General features: G+C 40.9%; 1 protein-coding gene across 1 annotated transcript in view; it reads left to right on the top strand.

Annotated features, from left to right (window-relative positions):
* Positions 1-22,123, top strand: part of MAGI2 (membrane associated guanylate kinase, WW and PDZ domain containing 2) — a 978,709-nt gene that overhangs the window by 899,609 nt on the left and 56,977 nt on the right. Inside the window, exon 20 of the mRNA XM_087434019.1 lies at positions 21,214-21,352. Coding sequence (XP_087290145.1) covers positions 21,214-21,352 — 139 coding nt within the window. The remainder of the gene's footprint in view (positions 1-21,213; positions 21,353-22,123) is intronic.

The following is a 22,123-nucleotide window of genomic DNA, read 5'->3' as shown; positions in this document are numbered from 1 at the left end:
ATTGGGTTTTGTGTATGGTATGAGGAGAGATGCATCCTAAAAAATGTTTAACCACAGCATTTAGTTCATTGTAGTTTATAATAAAATTTAATGTGTTAGATTGTAAAGACCTTGATATGTGATAGTGTGTCATAATCATCTCTGTATCCTCTACTGTCTTAGCACAACACTTTCCAACTAGTGGGTACTCAGGAGGACTAGAATATCATGGCCATTGGACACCTCTGAATGCCCTTGTCCTTCCACTGTGCCTCTGACAACACTAGGAAGATAGCACTGTAGCAGGGAGCATAGTGGCTTCTTTCTCTATCTTGTTGGACACCTCTCCTCCCCATCCCATCCTCTGCAGATGTTCTCATAAGCTGCTCCCCTGCTCCATTCCTCATAAGCACAGCCAGGGAACAAGACTCCTCAATAGCAAAGAACATTGGAATGGCCAGCCAGTTTGTTTGTTTTGGCCCACAATAGCCTAAGAATACACCTGCCAGGAGTATTGTAGGAAGCCAGGGACAGGCCTCAACAGTGTGGAACCAATTCCAGCCTGCACTCAGACAATCCAGCATGGCTCAGACATCACAGATCATGGAGAAGTGTCTGCTGTGTGTTTTGGGGTACCGGTAAAACGAAAATTCCAGTGGATTCACTTTACTTTTCAACCACCAGAGTGAGTTAACATGGCACTAAATACAAGTATAAAGTTCTTTTCTGAATCATGCAAGCGTGAAACGGAAATATTTCAATTCACAGCCTAGATATATTCGTGTGTGCTTTTTCTATGCTTTCAATTCTGAGCAATTGAGCACATATTTATTCAGTATTTACCAGAGTAAATATTTCTAGAATATGCAGAGAAACGCTGCAAAGCACTGTGGATAGCAGAGTAACATAAGGAAAGAGCCTGGATTTGGGCAGATCCCAGCTTAGTCACTACTCACTAGTTGGCTAGCCTCAGCTTTCTCATCACAAAATGGAGATCAAGACATACCTACCTTGCAGGGTTTTTGTAATAATTGAATGAGGTAATTAATATAAGTGCACAACACTGTCTGGTGTGTTCTAGGCTATCAATAAATTATTTAAGGATTATGATGATGAAAAAGAGAGGGAGGAGGAGGAATGATGATTGAATATGATGAAATGACCCAATCCCTACTCTTTGGAAATACATACTTTATGATGTCTACGTAGATCAACAATTCAGAAACAAAGCTTACTGCAGTAAGAGCTGTAATTGTCATAACTATATTTTCAAAACCAAAAATTGAAATGTGATCTTACTTAAATGAGTCCAAGAGCATATTAGGACCTTATATTAGAAATTGGGATTGTCCCAGAATATTGAGACATGGAATCCCTATAGCTATCATAGAAGCACTGATCATTTGCCATAGAAAAGATCAGTTTGGCCCTGGAGAGAATCCTTAGAGAAGATGATATTTGAGTGGGGTCTTGATAAGCCTTCAATGAGTAGATATGAGGAAAGAGAGGAGGAATTCCAGGTAGCAGAGGGAATACCATAGAACAGGACAGAAAACATGTAAGACCCGCCCTACCCTCCAGGTGCCTTTTTATCTTATAGAAAAGATTATAGATAATCCTCAGGACTCCAGAGAATCCCCTGGGGTAGGAATGGGAGCTGGGAACTAAGATGGGGGTAAAAGTTAGCGGGAACCTGAGTACTACCCCATACCCGCACCTCGGTTACAGTCAAAGCAGCTCTGCTTTTATATGTCATTTATTGCCTTTCTCAAGTAAAATTTCATTTGCAAAAGACTTTCCACTGCTTAATGAAAGGTAAAAAGCATTATTGGATGGTGTGCTTAGCCCTTGCCTTATATTCTGTAACTAATCCACGTGGCCCTTTTGGTGACTCAGTGATGACTTTTGCTTTGGCTACTCGTCTTGCAAAATTGTCAGAGTCCTACCTGGGACAGAGGTCAACAGTGTTGTGGTTGTCTCTAGGGTCTGGGTCCAAACTCTATTTTAAAGAGAGGGGGCCCAAGGAGAATGTAAAGCAAGCACAACCCAGCCCTGAATGTAAGGTTGTGTGATTCAGATTGTGTTCAGACCCTTTGGTGGGGAAAAGGAAGCCCGTCTGACATGTCAACTAGGATTTGAGAGATTGACCTTGAATAGTAAATATTGGATACCCTAAAAGGAACGCTGACGGAAAGCATGCAAAATACAACATGGCGGCCTCCCAGGCTGGGTCCTAGAGGGATATACTGAATAGGCAGACTCCTTTGGGATAGCATGTCTCATGTCTGAGCTCATTGAACTTCTGAAGGTAAATTAGAGAGGCCTCTAGAGGAAAAAAAACAACTCAGATGTGCCATATGGGAAACTACACAGAATGTTGTCATCCATTGTAAGAAGAGTATAGTAATCAGTGAATCACAGAGGTTTTAAACTATTGGTTGTTTGTATTCTCACTCATTTGTGCTGGCCTTTTTAAATTGGCCCCACTATTATCATTGCCACATCCAAGTGTCTTGGAATGAAATGAATATATGTAAATTTTCCATTTAGCTCCAAGTATCCAAGTGGCAATAAAGCTTATATTTAGAAAAGGTAAACTAGAAAATAGAAATACATTGGAAATGTTCGAGACAGCATGGCCACAGTTAGAACAATGGGACAAAGAAAAATGTCACAGCTATCTATGCTGACAAAGATATTGCTTCTTGATGCAGCAAGGAGATTTGTGGAATAAGAGCTCAGAAGAGCTCATACTTTACACAGTTTCATATAGCTCATAATAACAGATGACATCAGTGTTCTTCTGTTAGAGAGGCAAAAGCCCTACCTTTTCAGTGATATATTATTGCTTTCAAAAATTGTTGAGAATATCTAAATTTGAAAAGGGACAAAATGGCTTTAAAAAGCTCCCTAGGTAATTCTGATGCATACTCCTGGGTAAAACCCATTTTTGAATAGGCTGGAATAGGCAATTGGGCATTAAATGAACCACCATTGTAAAATATACAATATAAGGCCAAAAAAAAATAGTTAATCCTTCATAACTCAGTTGTCTCCTGGGTATTTCACTAAGAAAATGACAGGATGGTTAAAATAATTCCACTTTTATTTATGTGATTAATTTAATTCTTTGGAAAAAAATACTTTTCATTTTCTAAAGATCTCTTAAACAGCTATGGATTAACTTCTAATAAAACCTTTGTCTGCAAATTACAGTTAAAATATTTGAGTTAGTAATTGGTACTTAATGCATTTCATGATACTTCACAAGTGAAGTGGAGAGATAAAGTGTAGGTATTGTTCTTAAACCTGAAATTCTGATAATTATTCACTGTATGTAACCTAAAGATTTTAGAAATCATTTGTATTTGAAAATGAATTTGTATTTGAAAGTGAGGGTATGAGTGAGACTCTAGAAAACTGCAGTCCTACAAGATTTCACGATTTCTGTGTAGGGCTGTAGTAATCAAAACAGTGGGAATACTGTTGCTGCTGCGGCCACGTTGACCAAAGGACCCTGGGGGAGCCCAGAAGACCAGCAGGTATGGAGATTCAATGTGCAGTTGAGGCACCATTACAAATCAGGGGTGAAGGACAGATTCTAGATAACTGGTGTAGAACAAATGGTTATCCACACAGACAAAAATAAATCTCGACTTCATACCATACGCAAAAATCAACTGCAGGCAGATTAAAGAACGAGTGTGAAAAGGAAAACTATTAAAACTTTTAGAAGAAAATATAGGAAAATATATTTATTTCATCTGAGTTGGGAAGGATATTTTTATACAAGTCCAAAAAGCCCAAACCGCCATAAAGGAATATTACTGATAAACGTGTTCCATTAAAATTTTAAGCACCTCCGTGACAGAACACCATGAACCAAGTAAAAAGACAAGCCTCACATTAAGAGAATGTATTTGCAATAATAAAACAGACAAAAGCATGCTATCTGGAACATGTAAATAGTAAAGAACTTTTATGAATTAATAACAAAAAGACAACCCAAGGGAAAAAAAATGGACAAAGTACATGATGAAGAAATTTATGAAAGAAATCCAAATGGCCAATAAACATCTGCAAAGAGGTTCAACATCAGGAAAAAGCAAATAAAAGCAGTAAGATAGCATTTCACGTCCAGCAGATTGGCAAAAGTTTAAAAGTCCAGCAATTCCAAACACTGGCAAAGATGTAGGGAACTGGGAACTCCTATTCACTACTGGTGATAAAGTAAATTGGTGCTGCCACTTTGGAGAGCAATTTGGCAACATCAAATAAATTTGAAGATGCATATACCATACAAATCATCACTCCACTGCTGTGCGTATACCCCGTCCTTGCTCGTATATACCAGGAGACAATTCAACAATGTTTATTGCAGCATGGTTTCTAATTGCAAATATTGGGGGGGGATCCTAAACGTGCGTCGTTAGAACAAAAAAATAAACTAAAGAATATTTATATAATGGAGTATTATATAGTAGTTAAAATGAATGAACTATATCTGCTACATGAATAAATTCCAACAACATAATGTTGAGTAAAAAACCAAGTTACAGAGTCAAATATGTAATGCTATTTATGCAAAGTGTAAACACTTGCAATATCATATATTATTTATGGATGTGTACATATGAAGTGAAAGTCATAAAAGCAGAAAAAAAAAAGAACAAGCATCAACTACAGAATAGTGGTTGCCTTTGTAAGGAGGGGAACGAATTCAGGAAGCATACAGGGGCTCCAACTCTGTCTATAATATTTTCTTTTTTGTGCAAAACAGTTTGAAGCAAATATCACGCAATATTAACCTAATTAAAATCTGGTTGGTTAGTGCAAGGATGAATGCTTTATTACTCAACTCTTAAATATTTTTGAATATTACATAATTTAAACAAAAACAAATGAAATTTTTCATCATAGAATTATTAATCTGAGAAGGGTTCTCAAAAAGTCAAGGGTGAACTGCACGCTACCCACAGATCTATTAGTGCACAAGTTGTCTTTCCTAAATTTAAAGCTCTGCAGCAGGGGTCAGCAGACCTTTTCTATAAAGGGCCAGATAGTAAATATCTTTGACTTTGTGGACCGTACAGTCTTTGTCACAGCTACTCAGCTCTACCGTAGTGGTACAAAAGCATCAATAGGCAATATGTAAATGCATGCATATGACTGTGTTCCAATAACATGTTACTTAAAAAAACAAGTGGTGGGCTGGATTTGGTTTGTGGCCATAGTTTACTAAACTCTAAACTCAGAAAGCCCAAAATTCCAAACACTACCTTTCACTCCCAAATATAACCACAATCATTAGTATTTTATATATTCAAGTTTAAAGTGAGTTTGAGAGTCTCCTGTTGAATAAAATTTAATGTAACATCTATTGCATGCTTACCATGTGTCAGGCACTGTTACGTTTACATACATCTCCCATATGATCTTCTCAACAACCTATGAGATAGACACCATCATCATCCCCATTTTCAGATGAGGAAACTGAGACTTACAGAGGTTAAATGCCTTGTCTAACATCTCTGAGTTAATAAATGGTGTTAGTCATAAGATGCACACCCAGGGCTCCTGATCCCACCAAAGCCCATGCTGTTAGTCACATTGCTGCACTGTCTCCCTCCACAGGGTCCTTCATGTCTTCACAACATAAATTATCTAATATAAACAATCACAATAAAAAAATCAAAATGTGTCAGAGTAGGATCTGGCATATTAGGTTCTAATACAAAACACATATTATGCACATTCAGTAACCCATTTTTTTAGAAAATCTTGGCTAGTAAGGACTTAAAGAAGAAATGAAAATGAAGTCACTTTTTAATTATCCAGAGTGAGGATGAATAAGTAAAATTAATAGATAATCCACCAGCTTCATCCAGCTCCCTGTTCTTATTCTGCTGTTCCTCTGCATGTGGTATGATGATAGAAAATCTCAGCCTGGATCTTTCCAATTATCTAAGAAATCATGACTCAGGCCACAACTGAGGATAAAAGACTTAAGTTCCCTACATTCCATTTAGAGAATCACCAATAGTGAGGCTGGCCACTTCCTTGGGGGGTCTGCTGGGAGCTGCTATTTCACAGAACTAATCCTACTGATTTGTCCTTCCCTACACTCTTTCAATGCAGAACAGAAGCAAGAGTTTCTCTTTGGGAGAAAATGGAGTTTGTGAAGCTGTAACCATCCCTTCTCTCTACCCCAGCCCCTTGAGGGAAAGAGGTATTAGACTTGTTCTGTTTTCCTCCTTCAAAGTTGGGGATGCTTGAACCATCCTTGTCCTCCACTCCATGGGAGACTGATGATTGTTTCTTATCTAAAAGTGGCTAAGCTATTGAATCAATAGAGGCCCTAATGAGCTGGGGAAGGGAGAAAAAGACAGAGGAATGATAGAAAGGAAAGAGAGGGAGTTCTGGGGCAGCCTACACTCCCACCATTTCCCATGGGTTGAGTGGACACTACAGAAGGTGATTTGAGGCTTAAGCCATCTTTCTGGTGGGATATTTTCTGGCCAAAGGGACCCCTGCTTAAAGAGACTATAGGTTGTATTATTCATGGTGGAGGAAAGAGGTGCTGAATGGAAGAGGAAGAGGCCAACCTTATCTGTGTCTCCCAACATGGAGAGGAAACTCCACATTGGGTCTTCCAAAAAAGTGACCCAAAGCATCCTCAGAAGAGAGGCAGTATTTGGATGTCCACAGAATTTAAATTCCCTGAGGTCAGAAATCTTGTCTTCCTTGATTTCCATCATATCCCCAGCACTGAGAACAGTCCCTGGCACAAAGTGAACATGCAATTAAGATCTGCCGCACAAAGAACAGCAAAAAAAGGGGAGAACAGACTTGCCACCAGTAACTCTTATTCTCTCAAGTGAATGTTGCCCCTCTTACATTACCCTGCCATCAGAGCTTCTCTAGCAGACAGGAGAGATGAGGAAGAAGAGCGAGGGGTTGGAGAAAGAGAAGAACAAGATCCTTTCCCTTCTTAAGTAGCTCAAGCCTTCAGCCTAGTCTGCAGTGGGAGGGGGGCGCTTTTAACTGAAGGTAAAGTTGCAATGCTAACTGCACTATACTTTTTTAATAGCTAAAAGTGTTGAAAAATAATGGAATTAGAATACTACCCAGCAGGAGGGGGTGGAAGTCAACAGAGCACAGCTGGTAATAGTTATTGGAAAAATTAATCAATTGCACATTTATACCTCAGTGACTGGAAACACTTCCATCAAACAAGTTACATTAACAATGTGATATCCTTGGAAAATAAAGGTGATTAGAAAACAAGGATTCTCTATCAGGACAAGCCTGCAGAATTGTTTTTCTAAGAGTGGTGATGAATTTGAAAGTTTCCATTCACTCAGTGCTTTTGGTGACAAGTGGCCCATATTTGTAAAATGACTAGGCAGCATCACACAAAAACAGTGCAAGACTGTACAGAGACAATATAAGAGAGGTCAGCCTCCAAAAGTAGCAATATAATAGTGAACTCAGGCAGGTTTGAGGGGTCATACTGAGAGATATCCAAAGATTACTAGGAAGTGTAAGAAACTGAATGGAAGAGATGACAAGGGCCATAGTCCAAGGCAGGAACCAAGGACACAAAACCAGAAAATACTCAAGGAAGTAGAAGACAAGATCAGAGGAAGCATCATGAAGTGGATCCAAGTTATTCTTGAATGCCCAATCACAGCAACTATTAAAAGTACCTGTCCAACCCAAATTAAGGGGTACAGTCAGTGGCATGGAACAGCTCAAGCTAACTAACCATGCACAGATTAACCTGATATCTTGGTACTAATGGCACTCACTATGCATTATTCATAAGTTAATGAGCTCCCAATGTAAAAAAAATTTGAATGAGAATTTCACTTCCCAAAGTTAATTTGAATTGTTCTTTGTTTTCTCTAATTCATAGTGCGTGTTTGCTTGTTTGTTTGAGAATTAAATGAGGTAATGCTTCTAACATGCCTAGAAACTATCTGGCATAAAACCGTGTTCAATAAGTGCTAGTTACTCTGAAGGGTCAACTTTTTCATCTGGGTGGTTCACAACTGTGTAATAAGCTCTTGGGTAATTAACTGAGAGCTTAGTATAGAGACAGAAATTTAAATGCATGTGTAGCAGCATAGGTGTAAATGTTCACACAGAGAGCTGAAAATAATTGGAGTCTAGTTAGGATGCGTGATAGAGTAACATCACTTGAGCTGCCTTTTTCAAAATAATTAATTAGGAAACTCATTAACTAGCAGCACGTGGTGCTCTGGGCTCTGAAGATGGAGGGTGTCTCATGTATGAGATTCACAACAGCGGTCAACTCTCATGACGTCACATCAAGTTGCATTTTTCTCCACCCAATATTCTGTGCATTTCTTTGGATACAGGAGTCGTTTTTCAAGAATCTGGTGAAGGATAGAGGGAGCAATCTGACTGTGAATCGGGATCTAAGTGGGAAAGTCTCCTTTTGAAAATGGGTGACTTGCCATGGGATGTGTGTGGAATTCCAAGAACAGCCGCAGTCACATTAATCAGACAGTTATTAACCTAAACTGCAAAATGGGGAGAGTTCAAAAAGTGCATTGCAAAGCTACAATAGACCAGAGGCTTTTTATTCTAGTGATTTAAGAAAGCTTTACATTTTTATTTCCAATTAACCTATCAATAGTGATGTCACTTAAATACTCCTAAGGAATATTATCTCCTCATTATTGCCAGAAAACATGCTGCCCAATTTCATAGCTCAGCTGTTCTCATGCATGGATGGACAATCTGAATTAACATGAACAGAAACAAGATTTTTAGGCACTCGGCTACATTCCTAGTTGTAAAATTTAAGTAATTAATATGTGGCTTTAAATAGTAAAAGAAAATAAAGTGGATAATGTTTATTTTGTGCATCAAAATGATAGTGATACAATGCTACCCTAACTTTCTATTTATTCAATGTTAGCATACCAATAGAAAAATTATTGTAATCCACACATTCATTGCCAGTACAATTGAATATTGTGGCAATGAGTAAAGATCCTCTGGAGAGCTGTCTTAAAATTGAGCTATTTTAAAAAGACTGTATTTTCATTATGACCAAACAAAGATAGTCAACGGTAGAGACATGAATTTTTCTGTCTTGAATACATACTCCTTGTGCATGTTAAAATTGGGCACAAGGACATCCATTATTCTGTTGATCTGAAACTTTGACACTACAAAAATAATATTTATTCAAGGAGAAAGTAGTTGAAGTGATCAGGGAAGTTCAGACCCATAAAGTACTAACTAGATTTATTCACAATTAGAGGTATTCTCTTTACAACTTTAATCAGTCCTTCTTTCTCATTCTACTCATGCTTAAACGAATCTGGACTTCAAAGCTGTTTGTGACACATGATTATGTGTGTATTTTTACGCAATATTCCAAAGGGTAGTAATAAATCTCAAACACTTACCACTGAACTAAGTAAAAACCTACTGTTGTGCCTTTCTCCCTTCCTCAACAATGCTGAAGCAGCCTCTTAAAGAGTAAGGAATTCTGGGTTTGGGAATTAGAGAACCTGTGTCTTGTCTTGTTACCTCCGCTGATAAGCTATGTGGCCTTTCACAAATCCCTGTTCCTGAAGCTCAGAGTCCTTGCCTTAAAGTAGGGATAATAGAAACCAGAGATAAAAAGATTAATAAGATGGCTCCTTGCCCTCCATGGCCCTGCATATGCTTTAGTGGGTGTATTATCAGCAACTGCTTCTTTTATTTACGTTAGCCCAAAATCAATCAATCACTCATTCTCTCTCTTGTTCTCTCTCTCTCTCTCTCTCACACACACACACACACACACACACACCCGTCAGTACTGTGCTACAAAGAATATTGTAGAAGTGTAACACGTGATCTTTGCCCTCAAGCTGTACACTGGGAAGTATAATTATAAATCCCATATGAATTTATTTCCCAGTGCTTCTCACGGGACTCAGGAAACACAAAAATTAATATGCCTGCCTTCAGCCAGTTGTGCCAGCAAAGGCATGGTCACGCCAAAAAGAAGCGATACCTCCACCTTGTGGCTGCGTCTTCTTCAGTGGGCTCCTGGTGAAGCAGTGCCATTTCCAAGCTTACTTCTCACTGCAAGTAGAAGATCGTATTGTTTTTACGTTTATACACTTTTTCACCTTCTTCGTATTGCAACATGTATTAGAGACTTCTGTTAAGCCCTTGTTCTCAGGGAATTCAAGGTTAGCCTTGGCCAAAATGAAGTAGATAGCATTTATTCATTCATCTAAGAAGTGTTTACGAAACTCTTATCCTGTGCTAGGCCCCTTAGTCAACAGTGGAAAAACAATCGTGAGCAAGCACAGAACTGCCCTCAAAGTGTCTGACCTCTGAGGCCCCTCTCTCTCAAGCGCCCACCAAGGACTCTCCTTCTTCCATTAGTCATTTTATATCTTACGCTGTAATAATTTTTGTCCCTGCTACAAGTACATTTTTATTATCTATTATTTTTAAGGCAATGTGTTAGCTATTACTAGAAGGTACAAAGATACAATCCCTCTTTCTAGGAGTTTGTAAGTCAGTTGGTGCAGAAATCGTGGTGGGGAGAATAAACACACAAATAACTAGAATCAGAGGCAGGGTTGCGTTAAGTGCTGTAAGAAAAGAGTAACTGAAGTGCGGTGGACGCTGAGAGAAAGGAGGTCATATTGCCCATGGAGTGACCAGAGACGGCTTCATGGAGGGTTTGAGTGGAGCCTTGAAGAATGGGCACGATTACAATATGAGATTGGAGGAGTCAGGGAGAATGGCAAGATTACCAGCTCTCACCAGCAGAGGTGAGAGCAAGAGCAAAAATGCAGCATGGGAGAACCCAATGAAGAGTGGAGGAATGAGAAGCGGTAGATTAAACCCAGGAGAATGGCGGGGATGAGCTGGAAGGTTGGGGGATGAGGTCCTGGACAGTCTTCACACTGTGTCGAGGAGTTTGGATTCAGTTCAAGAAGCATGGGGCAGAAGGAAGGTGTTTGAAGAGGAGAGAGGCCAAAGCAGATGATTGTGGCAACCATATGGACCAAGAGAAGAGGGAGAAGAGAGGACTAGTGAACGGAGAATGGAGGCCAGAGAAATAGGAAATGACAGGCAATTGCTGGAGGCAGAGAGGGAGTAGAACTGATGGGGTTTGGAAGCTGACTAGAGGCAAAGGCAACTCCAAAATCTTTAGCAATTTTGAAAATCATATTCAACCCAGTAGTAACTCTGATGCCTCTTGTCTTTCTATAATGATATCTTCAGAGACTGTCTGTGTAAAAATGAAATATTAAAACAAGGTTTCCAAAAACAGCTTCTCCAAAATGGGCAAGGTTACCACCATCTGATTTTTATGTCTTGTCCTTGAATTATTTCTTAAAGCCTTTGTCTTAGTCCGTTCAGGCTGCTATAACAAAATACCACAGACTGGGTAGCTGACAAACAACAGACATTTATTTCTCACAGTTCTGGGGGCTAGAAGTCCAAGATCAAGGCACTGGCAGATTCAGTGTCTGATGAGGTCTCACTTCCTGGTTCATGGATGACGTCTTCTCGCTTTGTCCTCACTTGGTGGAAGCGAGTGAGGGCACTCTCTGGGGTCTCTTTTATAAGGGCTCTAATCCCATTCGTGAGAGCTCTGCCCTCATGTCCTATTCACCTCTCAAAGGCCCCACCTCCTAATACCACCACCTTGGGGTTAGGATCTCAACATATGAATTTTGGGGAGACACAAGCATTCAGACCACAGCATCTCTCATCTGTCATATTCATTCATTGTTTTAAATATTTATTTATTTATTTATTGTGTGTGTGTGTGTGTGTGCGCGCGCCCGCGCGCGCGAGCAAGATCAGCCCTGAGCTAACATCCATGCCAATCCTCCTCTTTTTGCTAAGGGAAGACTGGCCCTGAGCTAACATCCGTGCCGATCTTCCTCCACTTTATATGGGACGCCGCCACAGCATGGCCTGACAAGCGGTGTGTCGGTGCACACCCGGGATCCGAACCCGGGCCACCAGCAGCGGAGCACGCGCACTTAACCGCTACGCCACAGTGCCAGCCCCTCATTCATTGTTTTAAATCTATCCCCATCCCACACCCACCCACTCACCACGCCCCCCTCCCCCAGTGTTGGTGCTTCTTTTGTTCTTCCTCCCAGATCCATTCTCTTTCCTTCTCTGCCCTATTCTGTGTCCTGGGGGACCATGTCTGCATCATAGCATCACCCAAACTCTTGTCCTCTAGTTTCCTGTTGGATTTGGCCGATGAGAAGCACAGCAGGAGATCGAAGGGCAGGAAGAGAGAAAGTGTATTAATTTTCTATTCCTGCTGTAATAAATTACCACCAACTTAGTGTCTTAATACAACACAAATTTATTATCTTACAGTTGTGGAGGTCAGAATTCTAAATTAGTTTCACTGGGTTAAAATCAAGTTGTTGTGTCAGCAGGGCTGGTTCCTTCCTCTAGGAGAGAATCCATCTCCTTGCCTTTTCCAGCTTCTGGAACCACCTGCATTCCTCAACTTGTAGCCCCTTCCTCCATCTTCAACGCCAGCAGCAGAGCATCTTCTCTCATCTCTGACCTCTGCTTCTGTCCTTCCATCTTCTCTTTCTCAGACTTTGACTCTCGTGGTTACATTGGGCCCACCCAGATAATGCAGGATAATCTTCCCATCACAAGATCCTTAACTTAATTGTATCTGCAAAGCCTGTTTGCCATGTAAGGTAACATATTCACAGATTCCAGGGACTAGATGTGGATGTCTGTTGCAGGACATGATTCTGTCTGCCACAGAGAGGCTGGGGTATTTCTTACCCCTGTTGCTCCCTGCCTCCGTGCTCAAACCTGACAGTGCTCCTCCCTCACAACTATATCTCTGGTCAGGCAGCCCCTCTTTCGTGGCTCCAGCCCTCACTAGGCCCTGTAACTTCATTTCCTCCCTCAGGGTCTACCAGACCGGAGGTAGTAATGGCATCTGCCATACTTATCCTTTGGTGCCTCAACAGCCCTCTTTGGTTTCCTTAACCCTGCCTACCCCTCTGAAATAGTCCCATCATTAGATTATCTTCAGAATCCTGGCTGACTAATCCACCCATCTCCGTATACCTTTTCACACTCTAATTGATGCTGTTAACATGTCAGGTCTATTACTGACACACACACAAAGTAAATGTAAATGCGATATGCAAGTAGGTTGGCTTCAGGAAAACAAGAAATTGTTATCTTGTGCCAATATCGCAGTCATTGCACAAAGCCTAATGCTTGCATCTGGAAAATAAGTATATCTCATTAGCTAAGTATGCAGAATAACCATCCCTCATTTTCCATCAATTACACCCAAGGAAGCGAAGTAACAGCCTACATAGAGTCCACAAAAAAAAGTTTCCTCTTTGATTTCCTTTTGATTATTTTTCAATCAACTAGGGCTTCATGACCTAACATAAGTGATTTCTGAGCAAACGCATGAGCCACTAGCTGAGCTGCCAATGATAGCTTTCTATTCTTGCTCAGGCAGATAATTTTAAGATATTTCCCTAGTCTCTTCTTCTTGCCTGAGCAGTCAAACTGGCATATGAAAATGCAATGGCTGTGGTTATTTTTTCCTTCAGAGTAAATATTTCACTTCGACCAGTTTATCTTTAAAATCTCTTTCCTTGCTTTCGTGTACGTCGCCACACTTGCAGTTACCCTGTCTTAGCTTAGGGTTTGAATTATCTGCCCAGCGTTCAGTGAGATTCTTTTTCTAAGAACTATTTATCTAAAGTAATAGAATGAAAAATAGTGTTAATGTCCTGTAAGAATTCCTAAAAGGCAGTACTTACCACACCAACAGAAGATTTTTTGTTTTTAACCTCTCAGTGGCATTTTCAGAAAAAACATCTGCCTCGTTTCCCCATTCAATATCCTCAGTAGTTCAGCTGCTTCTCTCCTAGATTCGTTGTGAAAAGCTTACCACTGTTTCATTTTTTTTCTCTACCATTACGATGATGGTGATGATGATGATAACTACTACAATTAATAATAAGAGACTATATTTGTATAGCCTAGAGTTTACAAGGCACTTACGTATGCTTTATATTATTTGATCATGGTCAGGCCTGGTTGACCTATATCACGATACCAAATTCAAAATGTTCATAGGTTTTATTTAAATTCGGTGTAAACAATAAGGAGCATAGAGTCAAAAGACAGCTTCTGAAAAATTCCTTCTTTCAGTCGTTCATCCATCCTTTGAACAAATATGTACGGGTATTCCCCATGTGGCTGAGTCCCTGACCTCGGAAAGCTTGCAAAGTGGTGACTGCCAAAGGTTAATACTTGTAAAGAAATGCTGAGGAAAGAACTCAACCCAGACTGGTGGGATCACGGAAGGCTTCCTGGATGTGGTCGTATCTGAGGTTTGTCCTAAGGGATGAGTAGGATTCAGCTATTTGAATGGTGGAGGGCAGATTCTAGACAAAGGGAACAGCATGTGCAAAGGCCCAGAAAGAGAAATACTTTAGAATGTAAGAAGAGATCACCCAGAAAGCACGCATAGAGCAGGGGAGGAAAGCAGAGCAGGGGAGGACTAGAAGAATGGAACATCAACACCAGCTGAAAGCCCTAAACGAGTAGAGAGATTTAGCAAGAAGCAGTCTAAAAAAATTCTCTGTATGAGATTAGTGCCGGTAATATTTGACAAGGAAAAAAGGAAAGTTTGGTGAGAAAGATACCAAACTGTAATTCAGAGTTGACTTTCACAACTGGGCACTGCATCATAGTTAAATTTCACATACATTTCAATGTTTTAATGTAGGGGATTTTAAGAGTAAGAATGAGAAATGGACGCTCCTGAATGGAGAGCTCCCCATGAATCTCCACCGGAGCCAGCCCCCTGAGTTGAGTGACCAGCCAAGGCACCACCCCTGCCACAGGGTAGTACGCCCAAGTCAAAGACTGAACATTTTTTGAGCTGTGACTAAATCTTTCTGAAAGGTGAATACACAAATAATAAAAATGTGGAATAAGGTACCCCACCTGCATCAGGTGATAACCCATCAGAATTCTGTAGCAGCCTATAACTTCTTGTTCCCCCACTTGTTCTTCTCACATTCATGACCCTTCCAAGCAGGTGTGTGCTCAAGCATAACCTTGATTAAGGACTTTGTAAATCCATGAGGGCTGTTTCACACTTTCATTTAGATGAAGTTTCTTGAGAGATGTTGGGATGTTTTCTAAGTGATTACTGTCTAGAACATAGTACAAAGAGAGTCTCAGACAGTTTTCAACATATAAATTAATTGAGGCAAATAAAATTCACAGAGTTTGGGTGCTCTCAAACATGTGTTTCAATTTCCATTTGGGTTAGAAGTTTTCTCTGGAAAAATCTGCTGACTTGGTGGGCTCCTGTGCCTTGCTGAGGCAATCGTGCACAACGGTTTATAACAAGAGCCAGGTCCTATAACAGGCAACTGGATCCCATCTAATTTAATCATAAGTCTGATGGAAGAAATGGGAAGGTTAGCCAAAACGCTCAGTGTAAGCTCTTGGAAAATATTTTTACTGTAATGATTATTAAATAATATCTAATAAAGGTTACATAGTAAAGGTCACCATCAAGTTGAAAATCAGCCTGTCCTTTGCTCCAGCAGGTCCATTAGGGCCCAGGTGTCCTGTTATCAGAGCACCTAATGATGATGCCTGTGGCAGGCGGCAGCGAAGACCCTAATTCTGATTATTTTCCCTGACACTTAATGATTTCATTCAGACTCAGCCTCCATTCCTCTTTCTCTCAATCCTTAGCATTTGTTTCCCATAACTTTACCTGTGTCTAACAATTTTCGTAGGTCACCATTACTGAAACCTCATTTGGTCTCCTGTAAGTACTATTGAAATTCTTATGGTTTGGCTGGGTGTGCTTACGGCAGTATTTCAAGAAAGCTTTAAGGTACGCCAAGGTGCACTGAAGCTGAACCCACCATGTTGTGAGAATAAAGACGGCTACTATAACTGAAAAGCAAACCTAACAGTCATTTACTCTGCTGTGATTAACCAAGGGCCTACTTGTCAGGAATTGTATAGAGGACACAGGTATAGACGACACAAAGACAATAGGTATGTTCCCTGCCCATGAGAGGTCTAGAGTCAGCGGGAGAAAGCAGCCGGTAAGTGAAGAAATTGATGGAGCTAATCTGTGACCTCAGATCATTAGCCACAAAAGTAGTCTACACCTAAGCCTTCTATGAAATAAGGAATAGAGATATCCGTTGTTTGTTGGTGTAAAATTCTAAAGGAGTGCAATTCCTCACAGCGAATTATAATCTAGGATCATTTCAGTCATGTATAATAATGTGAAATAGCTCTTGTGGTCCAGCAGTAGTATGAGGACACTTAACTGATTACAACCAGCTGAGCATGTTTGTGAGCCGTCCAAGTAAGACTCAAGCGGGAACTACCTTGAAAACCCAGGATTCATCTAGTTCTTATAAGATTTCATTGAGCCAAATCAAATACTTTCTATATGACTTGGCCACAAAAATGCATACAGTACAGACTTTACATTTTTTTCTTACAACTTGAACTACTAACCACTTAAGAAATTTTGAAACTATTACCTGCACTTGCCTTGGCCTTCCAATAAGAAGAGAAAAAATGTTGACCTACAGAGCCCCAAACAAGTTCAAGTATTTGGTAATAGTTGTGTTAAAGAAAAATCTGCCATGATGTCTGAGCAGAAAAATAGGAGTAGAAATGCAGAACTTGTTAGGCGGTGCCAAGAGAGGCGATCTTAAGCTCTCTCCGCCTTACCCCTAAGACATTGCTGTAAGGTCGTAAATTGCCCCAAGGGGACCACAGATAAAAGCGTTTGTTCCACAGGAAAAAAATGAATGCCTAGAATTCATCTTAAGTCCTTTGGTTAGTTTCCTAAATTTGACATCTCCTTGACCTACACAAAGCAACACACTCACATTCCTGAACTTTTGGTCTCTCTGTCTCTCTCTCAGTTCTAGCTAGAACTTGATATTTTAAAAATTCTCTAAGAACAAGTGGAGGAGATCTTTGAAGTTTCATTTTAGTAGTGTAGCTCAGTTGAAGATAGCTCTGTGATGCAAAGTAGGGAAAGAGAAGACTATATCAGAGTCACGGCTGGTTTTTTTTCCTCATCCCTCAAAGGGCTACAAATTTTCCGCGGGTTTTATCAGATTAATTCCCCCAGTTGATTCACATGTGATGTAGGAAAGTGATGTTCTTCGCCTGCCACCCCTGGCAGCCGCAGCAAAGTCAGACGAGGTCAGAACCTGCTCTCCCCTGACAAATCCATCTTCTTATACATCCAGTACTGAGGGGATGAAGGTGAAAGGACTCACATCCCAATTTTATTTAGGGAGTTCCATTTAAAATGACTATACATAATACTGATATTGGAATGAAAATGAAACCTCTTTACAATTTATGTCATTTTACAAGGAGAGAGAGGAGTCTTGAGGCTGGGCCTGGACAGAGTTTGTTACCACTGACCCTAGGTCCAAATGAGTTGGCCCACTTTTGCAGTCCGCCCAGGACACCTTGTAAGATTCAGAGTCTATGAGGGTGGCAGCATTCCTATCTCATTATCTGACCAGCATCCCCACCAAAAGAATTTTTTCTGAATTTAGTAAGATCTGGGACTATTCCCAAACTTCCATTGCTCCCAATGAGGCAGGAAATCAGCAGGCTGCCTGCACTGGTACCCTGGAATGGGAGGGGGCTTGGGAGAAAGTCTTAGACAAGGGGCTAAGGACCCTCGATTCAGCCCGCATCAGAATTGTTCTCTTCTCCCTCTGAGGGGGCCCTACATGGAAAACTGAAACTATGGAAGTCTGCCAGGCCAAGAGGTCAGCTCAAGCTCCTGGGAACTCAATAAAATAACATTCCCAACTCTTCACGGAGCCCCAGTCCTGAGACTCCCACACAGGAGACGTCAGCCCAGCCCCTGTGCAGCCCTTGAACCCCTCTGCTTTACAGCCTCCCACACAGCCTTCAACCCACCACTTCTCTCTCCCATGCTAATTTTTTCTCCCTTGATTCTCATATGCTCTTAATAGGGAAAAGGGAAAATAAGAAACACACAAGAGAATGAAAACATCAAATTTTCTGAGTGTTGCCATACTGAAGTATGTGACCAGAGTGCGAACGATGTGACTGTTTCTATCACACCACCAGATGCCCATCGCCCCCTACATGATTCTTGTTGAAATGTCAGTCTCAAGACAGAAGTGTCCTCAGGCGATGTGGCAGTTGAGGTTTGATTTTTGGGTCGAGAGCACTTATAACCCCTCCTCCCATAGTTCTTAAGATGAGCCACGTGGAAATGCTTCATGCGTTCACAAGTATGTACGGTGCCCCCAATACAAGATACATAGTGAAATGGGACTCAGTCCCTGCCCTCCTTTGCCCCATCATTTGTTTCCCCACAGCCTCTCAATTTCTCACTTGGATAAACAATGTGACAACCTCACAATTTCAGCTTCCTTCTTCAGTCTCCCACTTTCTCTCCAGTCCACTCTCCATACTGATGTCTCAGGGAGATTTCTAAACACCACTCTGCTTCCCTGGTCAGCTTACCCTGTTTAAAATTTTCAGTGCCTTGCTGTTGTTGCCTTTAAAATAAAGCCCAATCTCCTGAGTAGAATTAACTACTATTACAGCAGAATAAACTACTGGCAGTTCCCCAAATATATAGCATGCTCTGAAATCTTGGGGTCTTTGCATATGCTGCTCTCTCTACCTAAAATGCTTTTCCTCCTCCTTCACCTAAGGAGCTCCTACTGATACTTCAAAATTCAGTTGAGGTGTCACCACCTCCAGGAAGCTCTCCCTGACTACCAGCCTCACCCATTCCAAGTTAGATGCCCCTCCTTTCTGTTCTTTTAGCACTTTGTGAATACCTCTGTCATAGCAAAGATATAGTGAATAGTAATTGTCTTATTTACCCACTTTCTCTCCAACTAGACTAAAAACTTGTAAATAGAAACTATGCCATTTATCTCTATGTCTTATCTACCTAGTAGACTGTCTAGCACTTAGTAGGTTTTCAGAAATTGTTTGATGAATAAAGAAGCTCAAAGTCTAGGAGGGAAGACAGGGAAAGATAGCTCTGTAATGAAGTGTGGTAAAGAGCAGAGTGGGGTGCAGTCATGAATGAACAGAGGGATTGGACACTTCTGCTTGAGAAGAAGACAGAGTCTAGGAAGTTATCCTGGAGGAAGAGACATGGGTGGGCCTTGAGGAAGATTGGGAAAGCACCAGGGCTATGGGGAGGAGAAAACAACGAGAACCGTGGCATGTGGAAGGCCTAGATGCCTCAGGCAGCATGACGCCTTTGGGAAGATGTCCCTTATAAGAATGACACTGGTGACAGTGAAGAGATATTCACGGGAAGGTGACAAGAGAGTATTGGAGTAATCCAGATAAAGGTGTGAATTGAGCTAGGAGCCCAGCATGACCCCCAGGTTTCTGGCTTGGGTCAGTGGTGGTACTGTTAACCAGGATTAGGAATTAAGAGGAAAAACTGCTTTGGGAGAAAAATGGGAAGCCTAGTCTGCTGGTGTTGGGTTGGAGTTGCCTGTTGGACATCCAGATAAAGAGGTTTAGTAATCAACGGGATATGAGTCTGAAGCTCAGAAGAGAGTCTAGCCAGGAAGGAAGACTCTCTCTACTATAACAACTTCATTGGAACTTTTGTTTTACTTCTACAGTTTAACTGTGCCATTAAGTGTCAGTCATGGGTGGGGACTGCTGGGAGAGGGATAATTGGTCCCATTTCTGCCACTGGCTTGGATACGTGGCCTCTAGCAAGCTACTCAACTTCAAGCTGTGCCTGTTGCCTTATGGGAAAGGAGACAATTAAGGACACCTGAAGAAAAATGTTGCAAACATTGGCCCTAAAAGAAATTAGTTTGGTCCTATCTTTTGTGATTCTTCTGTGGAATGTGGAAGTCATGCCAGTGAAGCCAACCTCTTCCACTGCCCAACAACCATACTTCCAAAGGCCACTGAGTACACAAAGGGGGAAATCTTTACCTTCACTGCATTGGAATCCTTACCTCTTAAAGAATCCTTTTTAGGTAGAAATGTCACTTCCTTGCTACAATGAACACGTGTCTGTTCTTTCCTCCACTTTGTGGGGAGAGTCTTATGTTGATGCCCTCTCGCCATTGTGATGGCAACTTTTTTCTCCTGTTCTTGCCCAGCCTGCAGCACCCACCTCAATCATGCTTTCCTATAGAGAGTTTATTTGCAATTCTGTCTGCATTATAGAGTTTAGGCTGAGATCTGCTTTGTTTAAGAGACCCGACCAAAATAGCATTTTTGCAAAGCAACTCATTGTGCTTTTCCTGGCTAATTTATCTTAAGTGACTTGCACTGAAATGAAACATACTTTAATTCAAAGGTTCCTGACGGTAATGGTACTGTGGAAGTTACATGATGTGCTCATGGTTGAACCTCTTTTATTCCAAATATCTATTCACAAAGGCTAAATGGGAATTTCTTATGGAACCCAGGCATTTCTGACAATTCAAGAGGGATTGGTATTTAACCAAACAGCTTCTGGCAGTCAGGTATGAGCATGGCAAAGATTTAGCAAGGGCATTAGTCATGTGAGGAGAATGGAGGAATTCATTTTTAATTCAAAAGACTGTGATAGAAAACTCATCATCAAACTTGAATATCAACCAACCACTATTTACAAAGAGGCAATATCACAACTGCACCCAGGGAAATTTAAATGATGCAGAACAAAAATTCTCAGAGAAGCCCAAAAACCAATCATTTCACCCACCATGCTGAATTAGATGTGCACTAAGCCCAGAGCTGGCACTGTGTTCAATGAAAAGCCCTTGAAATATTTACTTCTTGATTCAAAGCAAAGGTGTCAGCTTATTTTGAATTGTAGTATCAAATATATTCCCTAACTTTTTTAAAAAATGCTAAATAGTTTAACTACAGCCTCTGAAATATTGGCTAAATATAAATGACATATGAGCACAAACTCCATGGTCTGATATTTTAATTTCTGTAAAATTTGGTGGTCAGATTCAGGATACAGCCAGGGATTAGCCTCTTCTGAGAAGCAGCAGGCTGCAATCAAATTGCTCAGCTGCTCCCTGGAAGCTGGTAGTCTATGGATGCTTTTCTAATCTGCTAGCAATGCAACTTGAGTAAAACCATCTTTGGCTAACTTAACGTTTCTGTAATTAACAGGTCGGAGATCAAATCATTGAAATCAATGGGGAGAGCACAAGAGACATGACACACGCCAGAGCGATAGAACTCATCAAATCCGGAGGAAGAAGAGTGAGGCTGCTGCTGAAGCGCGGGACGGGGCAGGTCCCGGAGTATGGTGCGTTTCACCTTTTGATTCCCCTTTCTTCTGTTTTTTCTGAGTACTGTAAATGCCTATGCTTATTTATAAAACTACATCAGTTCTCTAATTCTACCTAAATATATATTTAGTGATCAATAGGTATATATACACATATACGTATATGTAAGCACCAGGTTTATATGTGTGTGAGCTCTTTCTTTCGCTCCCGTGGTTAGGAAATGTTTAAAATAGCCAGTGTAGGGCCTTTCAGGGCATCTCTGAGCGTGCTGGGAGATCCAGCCACACTTATATATTTGGACTTCCGTAATTTGACTGATAGTCCTCTGTTCATTTGAGTCCACAGTAATTTGTCATTTCCTAAAACAGCGCGTGCGTCAGGCTGTCCTGTAGGATACGTTACTGAGGTGAGGGGCCAGCAAGAACAATCTTCAGATGTGAAGGTTAAAACGTAAACTTCAGTTCCTGCAGTGGTTGCATTTCCGTGGCATTTAGGGCTATTCCCAAGATTCTCTCTTATGTTATGTATCTAGATGCTGTTGAGGAAGACTTTCAAGTGCATTTTCATTCATAGATTTGCCTTCAGAAGCCTTTAATGGTGTTATTTCCCAACAGCCCGTTTCAGGCCCCACTGACAGCATCACTCCAGTATATCAGAAACTGCTGGGTGGTCATTACATGAAGAGCATCGAAACCCGAGCTGGCCTTAAATTAATCTCAGGGAGTGACAGAGACACTGACACAGACTGACAGACATCAGTGAAAAGCAGCGCAGATAATCCTGTCCAG

Source organism: Ceratotherium simum, chromosome 1 (genome assembly GCF_057802395.1).
Source record: "Ceratotherium simum simum isolate JZ-2026a chromosome 1, ASM5780239v1, whole genome shotgun sequence".
NCBI classification, from domain to species: Eukaryota; Metazoa; Chordata; class Mammalia; order Perissodactyla; family Rhinocerotidae; genus Ceratotherium; species Ceratotherium simum.
This window is presented reverse-complemented; position numbering and strand designations above follow the sequence as displayed.